The sequence below is a fragment of the Pleuronectes platessa genome, chromosome 14, assembly GCF_947347685.1.
Source record: "Pleuronectes platessa chromosome 14, fPlePla1.1, whole genome shotgun sequence".
NCBI classification, from domain to species: domain Eukaryota; kingdom Metazoa; phylum Chordata; class Actinopteri; order Pleuronectiformes; family Pleuronectidae; genus Pleuronectes; species Pleuronectes platessa.
The window spans coordinates 11,858,388-11,886,327 of NC_070639.1; the positions used below are offsets into that span (position 1 = coordinate 11,858,388).

Here is a 27,940-nt window from a genome sequence, read left to right on the forward strand (position 1 = left end):
CGTAAGAGCAGTTTAGAAACGTACTTCTCATTTCATGAATTCTCCTCCGAGAATCATCATTATTTTGAATGGAAGAGACATTTTCTATCTGGAAAATGAGAATCACAACAGTTTACACTACAATCAGATGTATTTTTTATTTGTGAGAGCTGAGAAATGGAGCCGTGGGAGCGATTTACGTTTTATTTTTCAGTTTTAATCTTTTCAGGAAAATCTTCAGAATTAACATGGGGCTCCAATGGGAGAAGGATCCGGAAATATTCCTCGATTTTTCGATGCGGATATAAGCACAGGTCCGAGAGATTTGAGAGTGACACGTCTGCGAAGGAAACAATCTCACCACCTCAAATATCTAAAAATCATGTCTGAGGACCTCCGTTTGGGGATTTGAGAGCAGTTTTAGTGACGAAAAAAGGGTCTTGAAACACTGATTTTCAGCCTGTCGCTCTTTTGGGCGAAAGACCTTGAGTCCCATTCGTTGCGCCATGCAAAGCATTGTGCCGCCTAGTGGCAGGCACCCATAATTATGAAAACCTGATTCTAATCCGAAGACTTTGTCTATGACACTTACTGTGCAAAAGATTCATGGTGCATCATGTTCACACACACAGTCCGTCAGAGAATATCTATTCATGTTTGATTGTTAAACTCAGTTAAGTGTGAATATTTAGGTGAATTGTCAGGATTTCAATATTTTAGCTGTTGTGTGGGTCTGACTGTACCATTTGCAATAAAGGCAGGAGGGGCGGCCTTGAGCAGGTTGGGCCAGATATAAGGCAATTATACAAATTATTTATAAATAACCCTTGCTGCATAGTGTTAATAATTAATCTTATAATTGTTCTGAATTCTAACTTTTGGTATTAAACCATTATTCCCTAAGATTCATTCACATCACATATATTTCATGCAGCTGTCTGATAAATTCTGGAGGTCGGGCAGAGGGACTTTGTTGACATTCTTTTGTTTCGTTGATTTCGTGGATCTTAATGTTTACATCAACAGGACATTGTTTGGATATAGCAGGAACATCATATTCCTTTCTCCAATGGCCCACATGGCATCAGCTGTGTCAAGGCCTTTCATGAAGACAACTATCAGAGTAGTAGTAGCGTCCCGAAGAGCGGCTCATTGTCACTTCCTGGATTCCTTGACACGAGACTGGGGACTACAGCTGTGGACCAATAAAGGAGAACCAAATTGATTTGTGGTGACTCCCCTCCAATCTTTTATAACCAATCATATTAAATATAAATAATAACTACCTATTGCTTACTGATTTTGCCTAGACTGTGATTGTGAATTTTCCATAGCTATGTTGTTCAACTTTCATTGCATCTCAATAAATACTTAAATTGGACAAGTCCGGCTCATCTCTTATTTAGGATAAACCAACACGCCTGACAGTGTGTGTGTGTGTGTTTTGCAGATGGCAGCTGAGAGAGAGAGAGAGAGAGAGAAAGAGAGAGAGAGAGAGAGAGAGAGAGAGAGAGAGAGAGAGAGAGAGAGAGAGAGAGAGAGAGAGAGAGAGAGAATTTCAAGATCTTTCCAATAATGGCATCAGCAAAAAGTAATAAATAACACTTCAATCTGATAATAGTTTACAGAAGAAAACTAAATGTCTCAAAAACACACATGGAATTTAAAAATGAAAGACCAGTGAAACGTCCTTCTCTACAAATCCAAATACTTTGTTACTGTACTTTAATAGATTTTTCATGCGCAAGACAAGTGTCCGGAGGTTGGTCGGCCTGTATCGGTAATGATTCCTCCGCAGGTTCACCTTCAGAAACTTTGTTACGAGTTTTACTTCCTCTAGATCAGGGTCCTTCAACGTTTTTCAGGCCCAGGTCCCCGAAACTGATGGAGAGATGGAGCAGGGACCCCCTACTATATATATTGTATAAAATTGGGTTTTATATTAAACTGGGCCTAGTGCCATGTATAAACATAGCTACCCCGTTATTGTGCATTGAATCCTAAGCTATTCAAATATTACACAGGTTCATATATTCATGTTTTATTTTAAACATGTGCAAGGTGCAGGGTGGCCGTGCAACTGCCATTTTTAAACATACATCTAGCATACAACACTGAGCTATTCAAATAATTCACAGATTCATGTTTTTATTTCAAACATACATGTAGAAGGGACAGTGGATCCTCAAGCCATCTGTGGACACACAGTTTTCACGTCTTCTGCCTCCATTTATCCATTTGCTACAATATGTCGGATTCTAAATCTAAATTTGATCTAAATTTGTGGGGGGAAAAATCCGTTGATAAATTTAAAATTAAAAAATATAACAAAAATTATTACAAACCTGTCCCCCTTCTCTCTCTCCCTCTCTCTCTCTCCCCCCTCACCCTCCCTCTCTCTCTCTATCTTTCTCTCTCCGTCTCTCCCCCCCCTCTCCCTCTCTCTTAATGCTGCCGTGGCTCCTCTCAGTTGAACCAGCGGAGTTGGGCGGGGCTGTCCGGCGCATCCAGCCAATCAGTGTCCCCCACGATCGGGTGGGTTGCTGTCCTGAGTGGGACAGAGACAGACACAGAGACCATGCTGCGGGACTCTCCTGTGATGGGACTGTGGACACTCAACGAGACAAACTACAGCTGAAACCACGCGGGCTCGTTTTCTGTGGGACATCGGGAGCACGAGGACTCGTCGGACACGAACTGAACCATGGTGTCCATTGAGCATGTAGCTCACAAAATACTGACTTACATCCCATATGTTCTTGTCCTGGTTGACATGAGATACGAAGGTAAGAGGATGAGTTAACAACCGAACTTTACTAGACAAACTAACTGCAACTTAAGTTATCGATACAACAATGTTAGCCTAGTCGAAACTGCCTGTTATTAGCTTTAATGCTAATGTCAACATCTCCACTAGAGTGTCGGCTAACGCTAAGCTAGCTAACCATTTTTTTTTTAAAGTAACCCTGTATCTGCCTATTGTTAGTTAAAGTTTTCAGTTTGTTTTTGCCCACGGGAGATTTCAAAACTAGCACAACTGCCACCATGCTAACGCTAGCCACCCTTAGGTGTAAGCTAACTAGTTGTTAACTTCAAAACGTCAAGCTAGCTACATGTCAAAGTCATGTCCAGCGTGTCAGTGGTCTGTCAGTGCTGTCTGTCAGAGCTGTCTGTCAAACGAGAACACGTCACTGTAGTGTTGCAGTATATGCTCAGTAGTGTTAATGTGTGTGTGTTCGTGTGTGTGTGTGTGTGTGTTTCAGGGGTGACCTGTGGTCGGGATGGGAGTGTGGACAATCACATGGAGATGGGGAAGAAGCTGCTGGCTGCTGGACAGTTAGCTGATGCCCTCTCTCATTTCCACGCTGCTGTGGGTAAGTGTCATCAACATGCAGAGTTAGCGGTGTTTCCATTTTTTGGTGACATTAGAAATTGCAGTGCAAAATTTTTTGCACTCATTTGTCTCCATTGTGTGTCATCAGACGGAGATTCCAAGAACTACATGGCCTTCTACAGGAGAGCGACGGTGTTTCTTGCCATGGGGAAGTCCAAGTCGGCGCTGCCAGATTTGAGCAGAGTCATAGAGCTCAAACCGGACTTCACATCGGTACATTTTTGCTGTTCACCAATTTGTCTTGAATCTTATTTTCACGTGTCGTACTGCACCCTCACCAGAGATATAACCTGTGACCTAGTTCAGACCTGGTGTTAACATCTGTCTGAATGCACTCTCAATGTGTCCTCGATGTGTCCTGAGATCCGATCACTCAGACCAAATCTGAAGAGGGTGTGGGATGCATAAGGCCTCACTCTTTTCACCGTGTGAACACTAATGGATCCTGTTCCACATATGAAGGCTCACCTACACAGCTGATGTCCAGCTGACCAAGTTTCACAATGAATCAGAAGTACCTTTATGGTTCTCAGTGATATTACATTGATTTGTTTGTAGCCACCACCACAATATCAACCCTGAGCTCTTTATAATGAAACTTAAACTGTTGAAATCTTTCTTCATAAGAGAGCTGTACAATCATTCATTCAGCCTGACTCTGCTTGCTCTCTCCCTCTCTCCCTCTCTCCCTCTCCCAACAGGCACGACTACAGAGAGGAAATCTCCTTCTGAAGCAGGGGAGACTCGACGAAGCAGAGAGTGACTTCAAGAAGGTGGTGAGTAACATCCAGTTTAATGGGACTGAGAAGAAGTCATGATAAACAGAGTTCACCAGGAGATGTCAGCGTTTCTCAGATCTAGACTAGTGTGGTATCAATATGATTCAAAATTCACCGTTAGATTTAGGAGGTGGAGTAAGCAACTCAGAAGAAATACCCCATGTCTTCTCTGCTCCTTTAGAAGTGCCATCTCCCACGTTCATATATGCACACCGCTAAGACAACAACACAATGACGGAATCCAGAGCGTCTTACGTCTTTGCAGATTTGATTACTTTCTGAAGCTGTCGCAAAACAAAATTTGTAATATTAAACTTTGTCAAGCAAATTGCATGCAGAAAAACACTGCATCCAAAACACTATGGAGCAAAAAAAGAAATCAAGTGAGCTGTTCCAACAGTACACCGTCAAAGCTTCCATACCGCTCCACACTTCTCGGAGATGCCATCCCAGCATCACTGGTAAACACTCCTTCCCTTCACTTGCCTTCTTGCGGTCTCTTGTCTGCAGACACATGGTCTTTCAATGATGGAAAGGTTGAACGGTACCTCTTCTTCAACTGATTTGCAATTAATGTTTATTGGATTAGATTTGCTTGCTCAACCTTTAACAAAACTCCAGTTGGGAGTTAAGTGATACACATAATACAATATGAAACATGCTGCATCCATAAGCCATCTTACAAGATTAAATTGAGTGGGCTCTCTTTCGGGCCTTCAGGGACCATTTGTAGGTGCTTATTAAGGATTAAGACTCGCTAATGCATTTTTCATTGGATTTACCATGTTAGACCCCAGAAGACACAAATGCCCTTTTTATATCTACAATAAGTTAAACAGTCAGAGGTTAAACAGTCACGGTGCAAAGCCTGGAAAGTTTTACACTGGCAATCAGCTTTAATAATTCCTGCTTCTAGATAGCAAGGACTTTGATTACCTGTTGAGCCCTATTGGCATTTGAGCTTGTAAAGATTTATATGGACAATACTCTGCTGGTATATTGTCAAAAAATCTGACCTGAGCTGCATGTTGTCCTGCTGCTTCAGCAGTCCACCACACCGGCCTGGTGTAATGCTTCACATTTATGCTCTACACTCTTTCTTTAGCTGAGCCAACAGGAAACACTCATGGGGTAGCCAGGTCTCCTCGTAAAGGATGTGTCATTAGCTGAGATTGCCCTTGTGAATATGATGACCTCTTTGATGGGGGTGATTGTAATGTAATGGGTGTCAGGTATGGTAAGCACTGCTGTAATTGGCACAGAAATATAAGAGCTCATATTGGAACCCATTTGGGAGGGAGAGAACAAAATTCTCTTAAGCACACAGTTCATTTTGTTTCTAAGTAGCTGATATAATGTCTTACCTTGCAATCTTCCAGCTGAAGTCCCACCCCAACGACAAAGACGAGAGAGAAGCCCAGAGTCAGCTGACAAAGTCGGATGAAATTCAGCGGCTGGTGGCTCAGGCACACAGCAGCTACAGCAGCCAGGATTACATGACAGCCTCTGTCCAGCTCGACGCAATCATCGAGGTGAGCGGCGTGCCTCGTCAGCATTGCCTGATTTCTTCCTGCAAGCATTGGTGTAGTCGTTATAATGAGTCCTGCAGTTTGTAAGAGTCCCCGTCCTCCTGTGACAGACTTGCGTTTGGGATGTGACTTCTCGTGAGATGCGAGCCGAGTGCTTTATCCACATGGGAGAGATGGGGAAGGCCGTCAGCGACCTCAAAGCTGCGTCGAAGTTAAAGAATGACAACACCCAGGCTTTCTACAAACTCAGCACCATCTACTATAACCTGGGAGACCATGAGATGTCCCTCAAGTAAGAACAACTTGCAGACTACAATATTTTGCGGGACCAGGGTAAAACAGTGTCACTAAGAGAGACCCTCCTATATACTAAACTGTCTCAAATATTAGATTACATCTCTCAACCGTTGTAAATCTATATTTCATTAGGTGATGTGAAGCAAAAAAAGTGAGATGAGAAAACATCTGGAGCACAACAGCTAAAATCAGAAGCCAAGCAGAAAAAGGGCCACAAGAAAAAAACAATGCACAGTGTGGCTTCTAAAATAAAATCATATCAGCTTGAGCTTCACCAAAACTGTTGTTACTGCTGGACTGTTGTGTGCACACATACTGCACATGCAGTAACATCAACCATGAGCCTGTTGTCACCACATTCACTTTTCTTCCTCCTCTGATCTGCAGTGAAGTGCGCGAGTGCCTGAAGCTGGATCCTGATCACAAGCAGTGCTACAGCCATTACAAGCAGGTCAAGAAGCTCAACAAACAGATCCGGTCTGCAGAGGAACTCATCCAAGAGCAGAGGTGTGTGTGTGTGGGTGTATGTCTGTATGTGTTCAGGCAGTTGTGTATCTGTGTAAATAATCAAAATAACATCCCCTCTGAATTCCATGGATTGTGTTAGCTGTAGAATGAATGTGTCCTTATCCTCCGTCATTTTTCTGCCCTTATAGACAGGCATGGAAAACACATATATGTGAATGGATGTCACATTATATTTGACACACCCAAGATGTGTTTTTTTTAAATCAAGAGAATGACTGAGTGCCTCTTGTTCTCTTAGATATGACGACGCTGTGAGTAAATATGAGACGGTGATGAAGACTGAGCCCAAAGTTCCCCAGTTCTCTCTCCTTGCCAAGGGGCGTATCTGCCATGCACTGGCTCAGGTAAGACCTCTCCCTACTGCCACGTGATGTAGTAACTCACCCGTGATACTCTGTGTCTGAACATCGCATTTTGTACATGCTGTGACCAGGGCCAGCATGGTAGCAAGGCTATCTCGGTGTGTAGTGAAGTCCTGGAGTCGGACCCAGAGAATGTAAACGTGCTAAAGGACAGAGCTGAGGCCTTTATCCAGGACGAGCAGTATGAGGAAGGTAAGACTGTCAGATGTGGCCGTGTCTTATTTTGGCAGTTTAGTGGAGTCGGTCTCACACTCTGCTGTGAATTCTTGATTTGAGTAGAGAATGTCCTGGGACATTCTCTCCCTGCTGCCACGTGACATGTCCTTGGACACATTCTCTACTCAAGTCCTTGGACATTCTCTACTGTTATTTGTTAAAGAAGGACTCACCTGTGACACAGCTGTTGTGCAGATTTTTGTAACTTTACTTAACAACCACAATTAAATGTGCTCACTTCACACAATTTATCTGCCTTTAAAGACTTTTTAGACACGAACTCCGGAAAAATGTCCACACCACGGGGGCCAGACATTCTCCGGTGTTTGCCTTTCACAAATAAAGAACACAGCAGGAGATGGTGCTGCTCAGACTCGCTCACAACAACACAGACATCAGATAGTTTTTGCATCTGTTGCATGTTAGAAATGTCATAAACTTACTCCAGATAATCTCCTACTGTTTTCTCATATGGGCTCATTCAGACACTATCCAGAGTTTTTACTAAGAGGCTGGCAGGAGAAACTTAAGAGAATATCCGCAGAAACTGAGTTGGACATTTGTGTTCACAGCCCCATCAGATTTCAGGAGATTATCCTGAAATCTGATGGGGCTGTAAACACAAATGGAGTTCAGTAAATGTCTGAAAGCCACTTGAGTGGCTCGGAAGTTTCTGACCACTTTAGTAGATACATCCATTTATTTTAATGCAAGCCATATCACTGAGTGTACAGTATGTTGTAATAACCTCTACTTCACTTGAGAGGCCTAACTATTGGATGTCATGGCAATAGTTTACCACAAGGGGTCCCTGTAACACTATGCCCAGTGAAGTAAAGTAATCGCTCATCAGCTTCTTTGACCTGATCATTAAATTCTGTCTCATTTAACACAGTCGCTCTGAAGTAAATCTCCTGTGACTGTGAATTTGAAAAAAGAAAATCAAAGCCTAAATGTCAGTAAACACAACGAGCACTTAACAATTTCTGCCCGAAAAATTCAAAGATCCTCATCATCAGTGTGTTAGAAGTAAGTGTCGTCTACAAAATGAAGAGCTGACATCATGCAGAAGTTGAAGCGTTGACTGTCGTCATTAAGCCCGTGGAGGCAGAGGCAGGATTAGCACGAAACAACACTTTCCTCTACGTGTTGTTAAATCACCTCCCAGCCGCCCTGTCACCTGGTGGTCTGCCACTACCATGCATCCTTTATGAACAGGTTCTCCTTGTGAATATGCTAGATATGTAGGCAGGGGACCACAGGAGGCTTTCTGTTTTCTAGCTAGGCCGATCACATTTGAGCAGGGTTTTATTTATCTGTATTCATATGCCGATAGTTGCTAATAAAGATTAGACACAGTGTTGTCTGGACCTAAAACACCAACAAAAAGGATCGCTGTTTGTGTGGAGAAACGTTCGATTGGTGTGGACCCATCGGAATGTAAACGAGTTCGCCGAACAGAGTTTGGGTTCCAATTGCTGACAAAATATTGGCCGCTACCCCCAGAGGCTAATTTGTGGTCAGAAGTTAACCGATTGGCTCAGAGATCGTCAGAATCCCTTCCATTTATCTTACAATTAAGTTTGAAATCAATTCTAAACCATTCATCTCCCTTCAGTGTGTTTGTGTAGATTTTCAGTGCAACATCCCAACCCTGGTTCCTATAGAGTCATTTTTACATCAGCTGTTTTTCGTATAAGAACCTGAAACTCTCTTATGTCACTACGGGTGCCAGAGATATTTTGGAAGTGATTTTTTTTCTTCTTTTTATTAAAGATGTAAATTCGGTACACACAATTACAAATATCCCCTGAAAGTTCGGCATAGTGGTGCAGTGTGCATTATACGATAAGTAAGTACAGGATTGGTATCAGTATTAGCAGTTATTCAGTGTTGAGGTGCAGAACTGAAAACCTAGGCCGAGCCAGCACTCTCATTTTCTATTTTAACAATATTTATGACGTTTTCAGCTGATTCCAGTGCGTCTGTCTCCAACACTCCTATTGATTTGAGCTGCATAGACTAAAATAAAACCTAAAGTAATGACTCATAACCGAGCAGGATGATACGGTCAGGAGGAGTGTATTTTTTAGAACAGTCGCTCAGAACTACTTTGGATCTGTTGGATAATGTACGTCATTTACATTATAGACAACATTCCTCACACCTGACATTCTCAGAGGCTGGAGTTACACAGCGCTTGATGGTACAGGCTGTGGGTGGTAAGAATTAGATGCGTGTCCTCTTTAAGTACAATAATAATCGTCCAAGTTGTTTAATAGAGGAAAGAAATCAGTCAGATTAAAGCCCCGTCAGTTCCTAGATTTGCCATCTATAGTGTCACTTCTACAAATGTGAATTTAACTTCTATTTAACGCCGAGAGGACAAAACAAGTCATGTAAAATTCCAAAAGAGAAAAGAACATTCACGATCTCTCTTACACAAACGCACACATGCATGTAAATCCAATTAAATCCACAATTAACAGCGGCAACCCTGCAGGCAGGTCAGAGCCAGAGTAATAACACCGTTTACCAAGAGCTCATCAGTTCTGCAACCGCAGGAGACGCTGTCTGACCGCAAGCACATCAGCAGGTGGGAACAGCCGACCTCATGTGGGCTTTTAAACTGTCAGAACCCATGGGTTTTAAATTCACCTCAGTACATTTTAACAGGGTAAACAAGCCTCTGAGCGCGCACACACACACACACACACACACACACACATGCATGAACTCACTCACTCACACAGACACACACACGGCCTGGAGCTGCTGCAACATTATCCGGATGTGATGGGGCTTTCTGGATAAAGTACAAGATCAGTCACTTTCAGATGTTTGCTCATGTGGGTTTTACTTTTAGCCAGACGCTTTTTTGATAGCACAAAGTGAAGCCAAATTCTTCTGATCGCCCCCTGGTGACTGGCTGCAGTATAGGTCATAAACCCGACCTCCTCCAGATGGAACATGGTCCGAACTAATAAGTTAACGTAATAGTCAAATACATTTTCTGTCTTTTTAGGTGGTTCTTGGTTTTAAATGGTTATTTAATGTTTTAAAAACGTCCTGATTGACAGGTGAGACTGACTCATGTTTGGTGTAGTGAGTATCGGCTCGACACCGCGGCTCCTCACCACGATCACTACTGCACAGACTCTGGATCGAAATGACATCAGAAGCGCAAGATGGAGGATAAAACTGAAATTTGCTTTCAGTTTTATACAACAGGAGGAAGTGGAGACATGTCGTCCTTTTTTTATTTAGAATATTATTCTATTAAAGACTTCATCCAAAACTTCTGTACAAAGGACATCTTTACCTATCAGCCTCAGACAGTTATTTTAAGTTCAGAAGGTTCATCATGTCAGTGGAGTCTCCCAAACAAAACATTAATCCCAAAACATGCTCGGTGCCTTGCTCAAAGAAACTTTATCACTCAATGCTCGAGGACTTGGAGCCTTTTGTGTCAGTTGAATACTGTTGATACTGTAATTCACCCCCATTGGCTGTTTTGTATGAATAAGCAATGCTGATCCTAGCCCGCCCTTTTTGCTTTTTGTCTTTGCAGCTATCCGTGACTATGAGACGGCGGCTAAACACAGTGAGAATGACCGTCAGATTAAAGAAGGGTTGGACAAAGCTCAGCGACTCCTCAAGCAGTCGCTGCGGAGGGATTATTATAAGATCCTGGGCGTGAAGAGGTGAGCACTGATCACTGGAATCTCTTAAAAACTCTGGGTAAAAGGTGGTGCATCGGGATTCCATTTATGTTTTGATGTCAGTTTTAAGTGCTGAATAACCACAAAATAAGCCCTAATGCTTTTGAATGTTATAGTTTTGTCGACTTTTAAGAATTTTGTTGCATTCAAAAGCTCTACTGACAAATGTACGGCAACAGAGGTGCTCGTGGTTATTATAAGTAATGGTATATTTTATAGGAGCCATGTTAACCCTGACACTGGTATTATTAGAGTCGGCTCATGTTGAGAACAAGGGTATAGAATCTTGATCTTATTTCCAGCTAAATGAGCTGATCGTCGTCTCCCCCATGGTCACAGAAATGCCCAGAAAAAGGAGATCATCAAAGCCTATAGGAAAATGGCACAACAGTGGCATCCGGACAACTTCCAAAATCCAGAGGAAAAGAAGAAGGCGGAGAAGAGGTTCATAGACATCGCTCAGGCCAAAGAGGTTCTCACTGACCCAGGTAACGAGGAGTCCTGTCTACTTTTTACAAATATGTAAACAAAAATCTCTTCTTCAGTGTTTATTCTGTAAAATAAACTTTTCATGTCAGCAAACATTACCGATATCACACCGATTGTTAGGGTCTGCAGTAGACACAACCTTTCGTCCATGATTTTGTATTAATGCATTCCAATATTGCGACACAATCCTCTCTAGTTTGGTAAGATTTATAAACTTAACTGACCAAATGAGATAAGAGAAGTGCACAGAAATGATTAATTAAATACATTTTCCTGCAAAATGCATTCAATTTAGTATAAGGTTAAATGAACTCAACCCGTATGAGCCAAATGCAAAACTCCTCCCTGTCAACTGTTGACAGGCTTCCACTTAAGTCTTTTCAAAGCATTGCATAAAAACATGTTAATTTGTGTTTTGCAGAGATGAGAACCAAGTTCGACCACGGTGAGGACCCCATGGATCCAGAGAGCCAGCAGAGTCACCATCAGAACTTCCATGGAGGTCACTCCGGTTTCAATCCCTTCGGTTCTGGACCCTTTAACTTTAAATTCAACTTCAACTGAGGAGGCTCCAGTCCAGCACTGCTTGAGGGGATTGTTTGTATTTTCCTCCCTATTCAAAAGGGAGATCGCTGACAAGAGGCGTGCCAGCGCATTCCAATGTGGAACCAATCGTCACTTAGATTCAGCGACATTAATTTAAGACACATCTTCGTTGTTGAATAATACAACTTCAGATTCCGTTTGGGGACGGACTGTTGCTATGCTAACAAATCACTGCCGAGTGCAAAGCAGCTTTTATCTGTCAAGACCAACTGATCATTCTCCATCCTCTCCATGTATTGTATGCTGTACAATTCACATCCTTTCAGTTTGTACATAGGTACAGTGCTATTTTTATATGGAGTTTTTCTGAAGTGTAAATAAAGAGCTATTTATGTACATTAAAACGAGGAAATTAAAATATTGAGTAATTTACTACATTGACTGTATTTCCACACAATGCAGTGGTTCAGAGTGAAGAACAAATCCCTTTACATCCACAGGTGAAGAAAATCCACTAACTGCTTTTTGTAGCTACGGTTTTGTATCAAATGTTTATTTATTTTTTCCATCACATAGTATAAACATTTCTGTGACACAGCGCATTGACAGATGGGTGCCCAGACGTCCTACACCCATTTTCATATATGATACAGAAGAAAAAAAAACTGCTCCTGGCTTCATCGAGCAGCAGCACTCGTCTTATTCCTGAGACAAAACACTGGGTCACTGGGGAATTTAAATATTGAAAGGTTCTTTCCTAACATGTGAAACATGAACGCACATAAGGAATTAACAGTGAAATAATTTAAAATCCTGTATTCTTCACATAAACCATGACCTGTAGAGTGCAAATGAGGATTCTTCATCCACATCTTGGCAACAGAAGCAGCTCAGCCTGGTCTGCTGAGCCAAAGGTAAACAGACAGGGGGCTGTTCACTAGGCCCCGCCCCCTGAACTTATCACTCATGAGCTTGTAAAAAGGCAGTGCAGGCTTCTCTACCAGCAACGGGTCTGACATGTGGACATGACTATGAGCAGTGAGATAGTATTCTGATGCAACATTTGCATGGTCACCAGTGGATGATCCATATGAAATGAAGGCGAAGCTCTGCTCAAGTATTCCTGGTGTTTTGCACCACAAAAAAATAAATGCTATGCATGTTATCACAACTCATGGGGGCGGGACTTAGCACTGTTAAGCTGACAGTGCTAACTGCTGCTCAAATAGAACAACATTGCATTTCATTAAAGTAACATTTAAAAATAAGACATGTTACAACTTTGGTTTTGGCATTTCAGTCTAAATGTGATCAAAGTCCAAGTTTGCAAAGTCAAATGAAGAATAATGTAAATAGAATGCCTCTGAAAAAGCTTTGAACAAAGAACATACAAATTTGATTTAAGATTAGGTTCTCAGGCTACATCCACACCAGTACACTTTAATTTTAAGACCTCCGCATGATAATACCCGTCCATACTCACACAGCAGAAATCATTTGAACATCATAATCAGGAAGCACATTGTCTACTCTGTGGTTGGTTGCTTGGTTATAGAAAATACAATGAATGAAGGAACAGCGATGATGAAAAGTAAGACGAGAGATTTCTTTAGTTTGACCAACAATGAGATGGAACTGTAAGAATGAGGAAGTAAAGGCGGATGACTGCATCCTCGTTTTCAAACATCTCAGTTTCTGCCTGTTCAGACTAAAACGCAGCCCCAGCGTTTCCAAACTTCAGCCTGAGACACTCATAAACTGAAGTAATTTGGACAGCGGGCGTAAACCTAGTAACAATAAAAAACTAAAACATAACAATGTGGACGTAGTCTGAGAGATGTGCCTTTTAAGATTCTTTGCATTAATCAACAATGCCACAAACGCCAACTATTTGTCCCTCACGCACACTGAATTGAAAATTCATTTTCCAGTAACACCGTACCGGCCGAGGCCTGACTGGTGCTGGGGGTGCACCAGGAGTTCACAGCTGGCGGCTCACACTTACATCACGACGTATCGACTGCAGCAGCAGCAGCAGCAGCAGCAGTTATGGCATCTCTGAGATCTCTACAACATCCTTGTCCTGCATGGCTATGTTTAGATGGAACGGTCTGTCTTCAGGCTTCAGCGGGTGGCCTGCCTGCAGAAGGTGCTGCCTCCCTCCTCTCCAGCAGGGCGCTGGCAGACACTAAAGTTCATCACGCAGGTTGTCGTCTGTGCAGGGGGAAGAGACGTATGACGGAAATTAGGAAAGCGAACACAGTGGGAAAAAGAAATTGGATCACAAGGTTGAATAGGTAGGTGTTACAGTTTGAATTCTCAGTCGGCTAAAAATAAGCACATATTGAGGCACAGGGAATATTCTTTCTTTTCCCTCTATCAACCTTTTTTGTGCTGTGAGGCAGAGGGACTGTGTTCTTCTTTCTCTGCGTCTCCCTGCTCCTCGACTCGTCTCAGCAGCCGTTTTATCTCGTTGTCATACTCGACCCACTCAGGTACAATCCTGGCCGCGGCCGTCAGCTTGGGCTCCTTGGTCTTGGGGTTATTACACTGCAGCAGAAAAGCAGACAAAGCATCACTCACGCCACCAGAGCCACTTTCTCCCCACAAGTCAGATGGTCATTGGCAGCACAGTCTGTGGCAGCATTTGAACCTAATTTGATTTCCAATTCCGTTAAAAGGATGTTAGGCCATGTCTACTGTCTGAGTTACCAAGTGGTGTCCTATACCACAATGAGACAATGCTTCCTAATTCAGTGGAATGGAGCCTGCACTGTAATTCTCTAAATTAGTTTAGGAGGCTACGGGATTGCTCCTCAGTTGCCTCCTAAATGCAGAGTGTCTCATGGACATTAGTGACTGGAAATATGCTCTGGTAAAAAATACATAGCAACAATATTACTCCACTTATCAGCGTGTTTACAGAATCAAAATAATGATCTGAATAAATAATACGGAAGGACTTCACTATCAAAACAGAATAATTTGATTTGATGATGAATTATTCAGTAATTCTGGTTAGTTGTCTGGTGTCATTCCACAAGCCGCTTTCAGACCTGCACTGAAATCCTTGTGAAATGTATCTGAAGACTCAGTCAGCTGCTCCACAAGAAAAAAAAAATCCTTACGGCCACGAAAATAAAATGTCCAGTAAATGTACAATGTGAGAAGACAACAGGAAAATTTGAAGAAAATCCCAGAAAGCATGTTGATGACATTGGTGACACACACTGCGTCTCCAGAGGAAAAGTCCTACATGCAGAAGACACAGATGAAGTTGTCATCTTGGAAAGAAAACTAGATTCGAGAGCTTTTAGAGATAAGGACCGACGCTGGTGTCGATGTGCTGTGAACCATAACTTATAACCCTAACCCTAACCCTATTTCTGGAGCAGAATTTATGCATCATGTCATTCCTACTGCTTTCTCTACCCAGACGCCGCCTCTCGCCTAAACGTTCTGGACATTTTCCTGATGCTGTGAACTCGTCTAACCCACACAATCTCCTGCTACATAAGAAAGACGAAATCCAGAAAATGTCCTGACCCAATTTTACGGATGTTTTCCAGAGTTCATGTCTTTAAACGGCTGTAGACTGAGCTGACGGCTCCGGGACTCACCAGGTCTATCGTCTTCGCTGTGACTTTGGAGGCGTTATCGCACCACGTCTCACACCACAGCCACTCCTGAGGAAGAGACTTGATGGCCACCTGGTGGATCATGTTGTTAGGAAGGTCCTAGAAACAAAATATTAAAGGTGTATTAAAAATATGATACATGAATAAAGTTATAGTAATAGTAGTAGTAGTGCTACAAGAAGAAACTCTGTATCATATAAAGTAATTGTGTTGTTTTCTGATATATGTACCTGGTCCAGGTTGGACAGGCTGTTAGGGTCTTGGCTCAGGGCTTGGTACTGGCCTCGTAATCGGTCCCCGGCTGCAATCTTACGAAACTTCTTTAAATCGACGACATACAGAGCACTGGGTGAAATATGGGAGAGGAGAGAGAGAAAAGGGTGAGAGAGAGAGAGAGAGAGAGGTGTGAAAAAAACATTTCCTAAAGGAAGAAGCCCGGAGGAGGGACTTCATAAAAATGACTCAAGATAAATACTCCAGGCACATTTGGATAATTGTACCCAACTCGTCATATTAATAAACCTGAAGGTGTGGACTCTGCATTTTCACTTCTCACTTATTAGATGTAAGATTGCCAGAGGAATTCACCACCTTATGTTTCCCTGGGGCCATGATATGGATCATCTCTCCGCTTCCCGGAGGTCGTACCACAGAGTGAGCGGCACGCCGACATCCCATCAAGTCACTATAGATTCAAACTCTTTTCAGTCTTCATCGGCCGAAAACAGAGACGCCATCATGGCAGCTGTGTTCTCCTACTAGCTGCCACCTGATCAGTCATCACACTGACAGAAGTACATCTCCTTACGTCCAGCAGGGAGCTGAACTATTTTACATTTTTTTATATCAGGATTAATTTAATCCTATATGGATTTGTTGATTTCAGCTTGTGCAAAAGAATCTGGGTGAAATAATTTTAATTCTCTAACAATCAAGCACAATTCTTATAGAGCCCATCTCTGGTGGATTGTTTAAATGAAAAGAATTAGTAGTAAAGTCCTGTTTGGAAACCTAATGAAAGTTTTAGCTTTCCCCTAAATTTGACAATTAAATTGAAAGATGAAGAACAACAAAAACAGCAATAGCATCTTGAGCCTCTACATATAAAACTACATTATTATTTAGTTATTTTCTTCTTATCTTTGAGTTAAGTAGTACTAAAGAAAACTCTTGCAGAATAATGAAGGCTTCCTGATGAATATCTGAATCCAAGCTAATGTAAAGGAAATTAAATGTAATAGTGACAGATATGTTTTAGGACTCTTTTCATTCTGCTCTACAAATTGCAAAAGCAAATCACGAATGTCCCTGACTAAATAAACTGGCCGAATAGCCTACAGGTAAGAAGGTGTCTGTAGAAACACAGTGTTCTGAATGTTACTATTTAAAAATGCATGAATTAATTCTGCTGCATATGTTACAGGGAGTGATTATTGTGTTATTGTTTCATTTTTTAAATGTCAGAATTCCGTGCTTCGGCATTGTTTAATGTGGCTTTAATCTCCAACACTTTGCTGTTGAAATATACAGTGCTTTGCATAAGTATTCACCCCCCTTGGACTTTTTCCCATTATGTACTGTTACTAACTGGAATTCAAATAGACTTAAATAAACTTTTTCCCGTTTGATCAACAAAACGTGCATAGTACTTTGGAGGTGCAAAATAAATTTTATTGTGACACAAACAATAATGAGAACAAAAAAGTTGACATCTGTTAGGTGCATAAGTATTCACCCCCCTGTGTCAATACTTGGTAGAACCCCCTTTCGCTGCAATTACAGCTGCAAGTCTTTTGGGGTATGTCTCTACCAGCTTTGCACATCTAGAGATGGAAAGGTTTGTCCATTCTTCTTGGCAAAAAAGATGAAGCTCAGTCAGATTGGATGGAGACCGTCTGTGAACCGCAATCTTCAAGTCTTGCCATAGATTCTCTATTGGATTGAGGTCTGGGCTTTGACTGGGCCATTTTAACACATTAACATTCTTTAATCCAAACCATTCCTTTGTAGCTCTGGCTGTATGTTTAGGGTCATTGTCCTGCTGGAAGATGAACCTCCGCCCCAGTCTCAAGTCTTTTGCAGACTGCATCAGATTTTCTTCAAGGATTTCCCTGTATTTGGCTCCATCCATCTTTCCCTCTATTCTGACCAGTTTCCCTGTACCTGCTGAAGAGAAGCATCCCCACAGCATGATGCTACCACCACCATGTTTCACTGTTGGGATGGTGTGCTCAGGGTGATGGGCAGTGTTGGGTTTTCGCCACACATAGCGTTTTGCATTTAGGCCAAAAAGCTCAATTTTGGTCTCATCTGACCAGAGCACCTTCTTCCACATGTTTGCTGTGTCTCCCACATGGCTTATGGCAAACTCCAAACGGGATTTTTTATGGATCCCTTTCAACAATGGCTTTCTTCTTGCCACTCTTCCATAAAGGCCAGATTTGTGGAGTAGACAACTAATAGTTGTCCTGTGGACAGATTCTCCCACCTCAGCTGTGGATCTCTGCAACTCCTCCAGAGTAACCATGGGCCTCCTGGTTGCTTCTCTGATTAATTTTCTCCTTGTCCGACTCTTCAGTTTGGGTGGACGGCCTCCTCTTGGTAGGTTTGCGGTTGTGCCATATTCTTTCCATTTTCTTATGATGGATTTTATGGTGCTCAGAGAGATGTAAAAAGCTCTGGATATTTTTTTATAACCTAACCCTGCTTCATATTTCTCCACAACTTTATCCCTGACCTGTTTGGTGAGCTCCTTGGTCTTCATGATGCTGTTTGTTCAGTAATGATCTCCAACAAACTCTGAGTCCGTCACAGAACAGGTGTATTTATACTGAGATTAAATTGCAGACAGGTGGACCCTATTTACTAATTATGTGACTTGCAAATGTGACTTGTGAATGCAATTGGTCGCACCAGATCTTTGTTAGGGGTTTCACAGTAAAGGGGGTGAATACATATGCACTCAACACTTTTCAGATTTTTATTTGTAAATAATTGTGAAATCCATGTAATATTTCCCCCCACTTCCAAATGATGCACTATTTTGTGTTGGTCCATTACATAAACTCACGATGAAATAAATTTTAATCTGTGGTTATACCATGACAAAATGTAGAAAAGTCCAAAGGGGGTGAATACTTATGCAAGGCACTGTACCTGATGTGGTATTTTCTGTGTCCCAGATGTGAGGCCCAATAGCCGGTTTTCCAGAAGCGATAGCCATCCATCTCTCTGCGGCTTTCACAGAACGGTGTGTAGCCATAGGGAGCGCCCTCCAGGTCTAAATCCCTCAGGTCCTTCAGATCAGCCCGGACGATCTGTGAGAGAAAGAGAGAACATCTGTGAGGACTGAGAAGGACTGAAGACTCTGCAGGGGATTTCACAATCTCACCCAAATGTCACACACAGCTCTGAAACAGTTCCAGAGGAGTCTCTCACTTCCAGCCGCACACTTTTCTCTTTCCTCTCAGTGCAATTGGATCCTCACCTGGTCCGCGTCCACAAAGATGATCTTGTCGACCGCCAAGGGGAACAGAACATCCAGGAACAGGATCTTGTGTCCCCAGATGATACGCTGCTTCTCGGTCTGCTGGTGGAGCCACCGCGGCCACTTGTACTGAACTAATTCATACTGGAAGCCGTACGACTCGGCCATGAAAGAGATGGTCTCCTGACCGCACCGGGAACAAAACACCAAGGGTCAAAGTCAATCAAGTACAAGAGCGCGTTTTCTTAACTAAATCAAATCCACTTCACCACACATACATTTATTTACATGCAACCAAGAACTATACAGTGGAATATTTGTTACAATTTATGGTCCAACCAACCCTTATGACCAAGAAATCGAATTCATATTTTACAGTTTAACCATGAACTATTTTATAAATGACTACAGATAAAAAAAAGAAAACAATTATAAAGTACTTCAACTAAGAAAATAAAAATAAAGTTACATTTTAAAATGTTATATAAAATATATCATAAATGCACTTACTTTCTAAATAGTTTACTCTGTAAAGTAAATATTGTCATGGGGGTTCATATCAGCAGAAACGAAAACAGATATATCTGTGAAAAGGCTCATATTGGCAAATATTAAAGTCCAAGCAATTTATCAGTTAGCTGTTGAGAAAATTATAGTATGACAAAGACAATTTTAAGGATAAGGTTTTGTCGGAGTACTGAGAACATGCACTTAGGCGACTGTATTCTGAGTCATTAGCATCCTTTTGACATAGGAAATGCTGGTTAGACAAATCATGAGCTCTATTTCATTAACAGTGGAATAACATATTGTGTTAGCCATTTCAAAATACTGGATAAATGAAGATGAATTCACTAAAGATGCCATTAAAATAAAAAATGCAACTCCTTTAGGCAATTTCATTTGCGGAAACCTTGAGATTAAGCACATGCCATCACAGAGGAAGGAGCCATCCACTGGTATTTTCTCCATTGAGAGGAATTGAATGTCTGCAGAACTGCGGGTCACGTTGTTTTGAAAAAGCAGTGGAAATAATGCAAATAAAGAAATCATGAAGTCAGGGCAGTACCTTGAAAGACGGAGAGAGGTAATTCTTGAGGAACCAGAACTTGACAGGTGTTTTGGTATGCCGAAGGACGGACAGCATCATTATTCTGAGATGGAGATAGAAAGATTGAGAGGTGAGTCTCAGGATCAGGGCTGAAAGGAATGTAATCCGTGTTGGACCTGGAAAATAACTACTTCAGAGTGTGTGTGTGTTTGTTTGTGTGTGTGTGTGTGTTTGTGTGTTGGTGTGAAATAAAGACCGACCTGAGAAAGCGTTCATACAGGTGGCCTGAGGCAACAGAAAATATGTTCAGAACATCCTCTTTCTTCTTCTCTCCATCATCCTTCTTGGAGCCGCCACCTGTGATGCTGTAAACGACACCATAATACATGAGGTTGTTGTGTAGTGATTGATGTCTGTTTTTTCACACAGTGACAGTAAATCAGGACTAAGCCAGTCGCCACCATGGCTTCGTAAAGCAGGGGGGTAATAATAGTTATACTTCCCAGCAGAAAACATTTTCCAACAAACCATGCATCACTGTGCAGCAAACTGGAGGTGTTTTATTTAAATGGAGCCGTGATATAGGCGATGACGACGCTCGGGAAAAGATTAGAACTCGGATGGTTTAGACAGCAGTTCAGTTCATGTGCCGACACTCGGAGCGCAAATAATCAACATCCTAACAGACGCAGTGAAGGCAGCTGTGACATTAAACAACTCACTGCATGAGGAAAAGAATAAGAGACAAATATGGTCTTTTACGTTTTAAATTGGAGACAAATGTCATGGGATCTAAATGTTTTAGTAAAAGCAACAGGAACATTTTTTATATATTTTTGTGTTGCATTCCTAATTGGATGCCTATATCCCTGCAGCAGTGAACAGTTTATCAAACATCAGCCAAGGAGGTTCTGTTTTCTTCTACATTTGTTTGTTTGATAGCAGGATTACGCAAAAAAACGACTCAACCGATTCACATGCAACTTTGTGGAGGGGAGGGACTTGACCCAAGACAGAACCCATTCAGTTTTGGTGCAAGAGACAGATCCATACGATATGTTTTATGTACATGGGTCAATGGTCTGTAAAAACCAAGCCCAACAATAACTCGCCTTTAAAAGTAGTGAGAAACCTGAGAAGTCACATTATCCTGCTGTGGAACGTAAATAAATGTACGGCAGCCGATTCTGCGGAGGGCGGATGTTTCTTCTTAATGTCTCCAGATAGATAGAAACACATTATGGAGTTGGGATGGGAATGAGGCTAAAGAACTTGTGAGAATGGATGGTCCTGATGGAGCTTAGTGATGAGAAGAGAGAGAAGTAACACTCCCTGTTCACACAGCTCATTTACACTGCATAAAGTTGTGGTGTTTGCAGCCATTCCAGTGATTAGCATATCTTCAGACAATGTCTTATAAGTTTTAGGTTTAAGTTAGCATATTTTTCACACAAAATGCTGAAAGTTGTTGCTCATAATTTCTGCCATGTTGTGCTGTTGTGGGATTTTGAAGAGTCCCTCCTGTACGTGGCAGATGCATGAAAGTCCAATGTGATGTACGCCAAGCTAAATATTTACCAAACAAAATAAACTCTTTAGTGCCTTCGAAAAAAAATGGTGCAGAACATCTCTTTCGGCACAAAGATAGAGCCCATTAGGTCAGTCTTTTACTTTTCAGACTGAGTTATAGAGTAAGTCAGAAAATGTATCAGAATAAAAGGACAATCCCCTCATTTGTGAAAGCACCGCTACCCCCCCCTGACCGCTATTAAAGAGCAGTGGCTCATGATGCGCGGCACATTTAGCGGACAGAAATCAGGACTTGTGCTGCGGGGTACATGTGTCTGCAGTCAAACTGTGTGTCCTTGTCTAAAACGGACTGCTGATGAGGAAAGAGTCTCTCTCCCACATTCAATCACAAGCACTGCCACGGCCCGAGGCTCCAGGAGGACACCAGTGAGTGAGAGGGAGGTGAGGGAGCATAATGTTTTTCTCAACACGTCCTCTAAAACCAACTCTCACACACACGCGTGCACGCTCTCACACACACACAAACGTGCAATGGTCTGACTAGCGAGCAAGTTGCAACCATCAACACAAACTTATCTATCTAACTATCACATTATCATTAAGACGACATTTAATTAATTTCTCTACCTGCACTTAACACATTTTTTATTTGCTTCAGGGGGTTTGCGAATAACTCCTGTCTGTGACAACTAAGTCAGCCTTTTGAAGGGCCTCCAGCACCACAGTGGGGCCCAGCTCAGATAGAGCTGCTTTCAAGGGTCAGGTGAGAGCCCACTTGGCTGATGCCCCCATAATAACCTGGACCTCTGGAAGGATCCACACAGCCACAGTTAGCAGCACTAACCAGACAAAACTGTAGTTAGCAGAAAGACCAATAGGCAGATTGTCCACGTGCAGTAAATATATGTGTGTAATGGAAACCGTGACACTGAAGTGTCCAAAAACCACACTAATATCTGGCTTTTGTCTGCAATGGGAGAGGATAAATCGGCATTCACTCCCAGGTCAAACAACTCTGCAGTAGACATGGGTCTAAATGGGCTCTGACTCCAATCAGATGTGGTGGAAATTAGATACCTGGGTGAACATCCTTATTTAGCAAGACTGTGAGGCGAGAGAGCGCCATAGTTATTGGTTTGTTTTTGACATCAAGCATGACGCACACATGGGCATAAAGAGAGGAGCTATTTCTCATGCTAAGTAATGATTGGTCTAAAAATTGTGTCCTGTAAAAACTTCAAAATCCCTAACAAAGGAAGAGTGAAAACACTATTAGAGACCAAAGTGTGGTCTAGGCATCCAGCTAAATTTGTAAAGTAGTACAAAAATAAATTGTAAGAACAGGTCATAAATGAGCGTCTCTCCACCGAGAGAAAGCAGTAATGGAATGTGATGGCGAAATATTTCAACAATGACAAATAAAGCCACAACCATAGGCAGCATCCTCCTCACAACAACCTAATGCTGTTGTTCAGTTTATCCTTTGAGTTATATGGTTTGCAAACACTTTTTGCTTTAGCCCAGCACATTTAACAAGCCTCAGACAAAACCACTTGATTCTTTACAAAAATCTCAGACATTAAAAGCATTGGTATTCTTCAGATTAAGTTTGGGAAACAAAAGAACATGAATGGCCAAGACCACACCTCACTCCACTGATGGGCTGAGGACTGCTTAGCAAGAGGGAGCTTCTACCGCATGGATCCACCTCACTAATTCTTTGGAGGTGTTAGATCAATGCGTGGCCTTCAGTCCCGCCCCTCAATGACGAAGCTCTCAAAGCAGTCAGTGTTTCAAAAAACGAAGCAATGTGCGGAACGACAGAAAAATGTCTTAACTTTTCAAACAAGAATATTTTGAGGGTCAAGGTCTGCGCGCAATGTCTTTGTTGAAATATTCAGCACATTTGAAAACCTTTTATTCCAATGTTTATTTCTCTGGGACTGACATTCCGTTCTTTAAGAGAAACATATTTTCTTGTGAGGGTTTAACTGTCAAACAATTTAATATTGTCTCAGCATTTTGTCTCATTTGTTACTGAAAAAAATTGTGATTGGTGGATTGTAACAACGTAGGATGCTGAGGTTAGACTCTCCAGAGCATCATTTTTAGTTCTGAATAGCAGCTACAAGCACAATGTAGCATATATGGTTAGATTTTCTTCCTAATGTGATGAGTGGCTTCTACATCTTAAGATTTATGAACTCTCATTTCGTAAAGGAAGATATACTACAATCCTGCCAGATGAAAGTACTCTCCTCTCTCCAAATGCAGTCAAATACAAGTTAATTTTAGATCAGTTCATCTCTAGCACTTACGGAGCAATTGTGTTAAAGCTTATTAATCTTATTTGATCTCTTTTTTTAACCTCTTAATGTTGAGTACTTGCATTATTCAAATGTAACCATACCATGGGAAATGGTCTAAAAATTGCATTCAACTTTAAACGTAGTGGTCCATCATCCGGCCACTTTCTGCTTTTAATCTTCTCCTGGTTGAGGCAGGATTAGGCTACTGAGGGTAACCCAAGTTTTGTTTTCCCCAGTGACAAACACAGGCACCTTATTAACAGATGCCAAGACCAGCAGGGATTTGTAATCTGCTCGGCTTGTTCTGGACGGGGCCTGGCGTATGCTCCCAGTCGGAGAGGACAAGAATACGTCTACAGGACGTGTCCAGATCACCTGAATTAGCTTTTTTCAACATAAAGGGCAGTGATTGAAACATTTCATAATACAGCCAGATACTCCTAATTTACATGAGTACATCCCTTCCAAATTGTATGGCAACAGCTGCCAATGAAACTACTGAGTTAATCATTCATATTTGGTCTAATATTTCTCTAATGTCAGTTATATTCAGTGCTGTGAAAAAGTATTTGCCCCCTTCCTGGTTGCTTATGTTTTTGCATATTTGTCACACTTAAATGTTTCAGATCATTAAACACATTTTTAAATTACACAAAGATAAACCAAGTAAATATAAAATGCAGTTTTTAAATGATGATTTCATTTATTAAGGGAAAAAAGCTATCCAGACATACCTGGCCCTATGTGAAAAAGTAATTGCCCCCCATGATAAATCATGAATGAATTGTGATTAACAACACTTTTTGGAAAGCTGAATTAAATTTCACTAGCCACACCCAGGCCTGATTACTGCCAGACCTGTTGAATAAAGAAATCACTTAAATAGAATCTGTCTGACAAAGTGAAGTAGGCTAAAAGATCTAAAAAAGGCAACACATCATGCCGCGATCTAAAATCATTTCAAAAACAGATGAGAAACAAAGTACTGACATGTATCAGTCTGGAAAGGGTTTCAAAGCCATTTCTAAGGCTTTGGGACTTCAGTGAACAATGGTGAGAGCCATTATCCACATATGGACAAGACTTGGAACATAGGTGAACCTTCCCAGGAGTGGCCGGCCTACCAAAATTACTCCAAGAGCACATCGACGACTCATCAAGGAGGTCATAAAAGACCAGAGAACAACGTCTAAGGAACTCCAGGCCTCACTTGCCTCAGTTACGGTCAGTGTCCGTGATTCAACAATAACAAAGACAATGGGCAAAAATGGCATCCATGGGAGAGTTCCACGGCGAAAGCCACTGCTGACCAACACAGCATTTCATAAAAACAACATCATACCATCAGTCAAACATGGTGGTGGTAGTGTGATGTTCTGGGGCTGCTTTGCAGCTTCAGGACCTGGACGACTTGCCATAATTGATGGAACCAGGAATTCTGCTCTCTAGAGAATGTCTAGCCATCAGTTTGTCAACTCAAGCTCAAGCGCACTTGGGTTATGCAGCAGGACAATGATCCGAAACACACCAGCAAGTCCACCTCTGAATGGCAAAAAAAAATTAAGGTTTTGGAGTAGTCAAAGTGAAGATTTGACTACTCAAATTGAGATGCTGTGGAATGACCTCAAACAAGCCGTTTATACTAAAAATCCCGACAATGTGGCTGAATTAAAACTATTCTGCAAAGAAGAGTGGGCCAAAATTCCTCCACAGCGATGTGAAAGACTCATTGACAGTTATCGCAAAATGCTTGATTGCAGTTGTTTCCGCCAAGGGTGGCACAACCAGTTATTAGGTTTAGGGGTCAATTACTTTTTCACATAGGGCCAGGTAGGTTTGGATAGCTTTTTTCCCTTAATAAATGAAATCATCATTTAAAAACTGCATTTTATATTTACTTGGGCTATCTTTGTTTAATATATAAATTTGTTTAATGATCTGAAACAATAAAGTGTGACAAATATGCTAAAACATTGGAAACAAGGAAGGGGGCAAATACTTTTTCACAGCACTGTATATCAGCTGTGCTTCGCATTCAAACCCTGTCCCGGGGTTATCCATATGAGCACAAAGGTCTGCAGAACTTTGGAGTTCCTATGTGGTGCCCTCACCAGGGTCTCAAATAAATACTCCAATAAGGCAAAGTGCTCTGAATTGTTATTCAGCGCAGAGGCACAGACCTCACACAACTGGTCATCCTTTTCTCTTGGGAAAACGCCTACACTGAGTGGTTTCAGCCAGCGGCTCCAAAGCATCCCTGCATCAATGTGACCCTCGCACCATATTCAACTCCAGAAAGACAAAGAGTCCAGCCCCTACCCAAGATTGTGGTTCCAGATCTTCCATCTGCATTAAGATAATTAAATTGTATTTAATGATATTGTTTGATCTTCTTCTCTTCTTAAGGCTCTTTCTCAACCTGACAGGTGACAAACCACACTCAGATCTGACCAGGGGCCCCTTAGTTGATGAGGAATTCACATTGCATCAAAAAACTCTATAGATGTATGGTTGTATGTAACTGTGCATTATAGATTATGTACTTTTGCATGAATACAAAAATGTATACGACAAATCCTGTAATGTTGTAAAAGGACCACATTGATGAATAAACAAATAAAAAATGATGACGAAAACAAGAAAATGTGAATATCTTATATAAACATGGCCTTACAATGTTACTATATTGTTTTTGAAAGTAATAAGTCATTTGGATTCGTTACAAAACAAAAGAGCAGCACAGCAGTTGAAAGCAATCAATAAACACTGCATGCTAATGAGTATGATAAAGAAGTTATAAGTGTTAAATGGGTTGCAGCAACACTGCCTACCTTTTCTCAAAAGTGCTCCAAACACTTCATACAGCAAGCATTAAGTGAGGAGACAGGATCACACAGTTAGGAAGCGTTGAGGGAAAAACACACACAAACGCACATACACACATACCTACAGAAGCACATATTTTTTGCAAGACTAGATCTTACAGCATAATATCGCAGTCGGGATCCAGGGGAGGAATAAGATCTCCTGGAACCGCAATGTATAATTGACAAACAGAAGGCACGTCAACAAACCCACCAGTCAATGAGCAAACAGTTGTGGCTGCTGCGTGAAGATTTTAAACCAACTGAAAACAACCAAATCTTAGCTGTTTGTGAGAATTGATTACGAACCTTGCTATGGAGTCCCATATGCCTTTGCTTTCACTTGCTTCACTAAGAAGATCTTCGTTGATTTTCTCGGCCTTTTTCTGCACCTACAATAACAAAAGAGACACAAGGCGAGGCTATTTTTTTTTTAAGTTATGTGTGACTGTGTGAAATAATTAATTTATGACCTGTGAAAGACATGCACGTCATAAAAACTGTTGAACATTTTACTGTAAGTTCAATCATGTTCAGAGCTATGAAGCGTTTAACGCAAATATGAAACACACTCACTCTGACTTTGATAATCTTACTGTGGAAACTGTTCAGCATAACAACAACATCACCAGCATCTGCAGGGGAGTCGGTTCCATCGTGCCTGAAAAAGTGGATAAAGAGCGAGAATTGGATTACCATCGCGGAGTAAAAATCAATTATTATGAAATCTCAGCAATAGATCAGCAGCTGGTTAGAGTAACACAGGGAAGGCCCCGTCTGGAGACTGAAACTTATCCGACTGGGGGATAAAATGTATAAAAATGGAAAAATTACATCATTCACAAAATAACAGCGATTCAATATACCTGCAAACCTAATTTATTTGATACTTTTAAGCAATCTACCCATTTGAGTACTACATAATAGATAATACATCCATATACATCCATGTCCAAACTTAAATGTCACTCGATAGAGTGCGTGCCCAAACGTCCTCTTAAAATTTTTTTTGTTGCATCAAATATAAACACTGTAAAAAATATATATCTCTGGTGATTTACAGGAGATACTCCTTTAAAGCCTATTTTAGCGTAAAGGTTTGTTTGGCAGTTGAGGAGGAGGCAGGGGCAGAGATTCAATGAAAACAGACGCCAGTAACTGTAGCTTGGTCTTAAAACTAAAATGTATCAGTGGATTTGATGAATAAGGGCCAGAACATT

General features: G+C 41.5%; 2 protein-coding genes across 2 annotated transcripts in view; one reads left to right on the plus strand and one right to left on the minus strand.

Moving 5' to 3' along the window:
- The first annotated feature begins 2,498 nt into the window (after nt 1-2,498).
- dnajc3a (DnaJ (Hsp40) homolog, subfamily C, member 3a) lies at nt 2,499-12,273 on the plus strand. Its single transcript, XM_053439380.1, has 12 exons — nt 2,499-2,765; nt 3,243-3,353; nt 3,462-3,586; nt 4,075-4,149; nt 5,532-5,684; nt 5,792-5,973; nt 6,366-6,485; nt 6,745-6,850; nt 6,940-7,060; nt 10,656-10,788; nt 11,146-11,294; nt 11,717-12,273. The coding sequence occupies exons 1-12, from the start codon at nt 2,684-2,686 to the stop codon at nt 11,857-11,859; spliced, it is 1,500 nt and encodes a 499-aa protein (XP_053295355.1). The 5' UTR covers nt 2,499-2,683; the 3' UTR covers nt 11,860-12,273.
- Nucleotides 12,274-12,373: 100 nt separating this feature from the next.
- uggt2 (UDP-glucose glycoprotein glucosyltransferase 2) overlaps nt 12,374-27,940 on the minus strand; it is a 38,650-nt gene continuing 23,083 nt past the window's right edge. The window contains exons 31-40 of the mRNA XM_053439379.1: nt 27,297-27,381; nt 27,030-27,112; nt 20,278-20,382; nt 20,036-20,120; nt 18,967-19,149; nt 18,636-18,796; nt 15,710-15,824; nt 15,462-15,578; nt 14,226-14,391; nt 12,374-14,055 (exon numbers count right to left, since the gene is read on the minus strand). Coding sequence (XP_053295354.1) covers nt 14,030-14,055; nt 14,226-14,391; nt 15,462-15,578; nt 15,710-15,824; nt 18,636-18,796; nt 18,967-19,149; nt 20,036-20,120; nt 20,278-20,382; nt 27,030-27,112; nt 27,297-27,381 — 1,126 coding nt within the window. The 3' untranslated portion in view covers nt 12,374-14,029. The remainder of the gene's footprint in view (nt 14,056-14,225; nt 14,392-15,461; nt 15,579-15,709; nt 15,825-18,635; nt 18,797-18,966; nt 19,150-20,035; nt 20,121-20,277; nt 20,383-27,029; nt 27,113-27,296; nt 27,382-27,940) is intronic.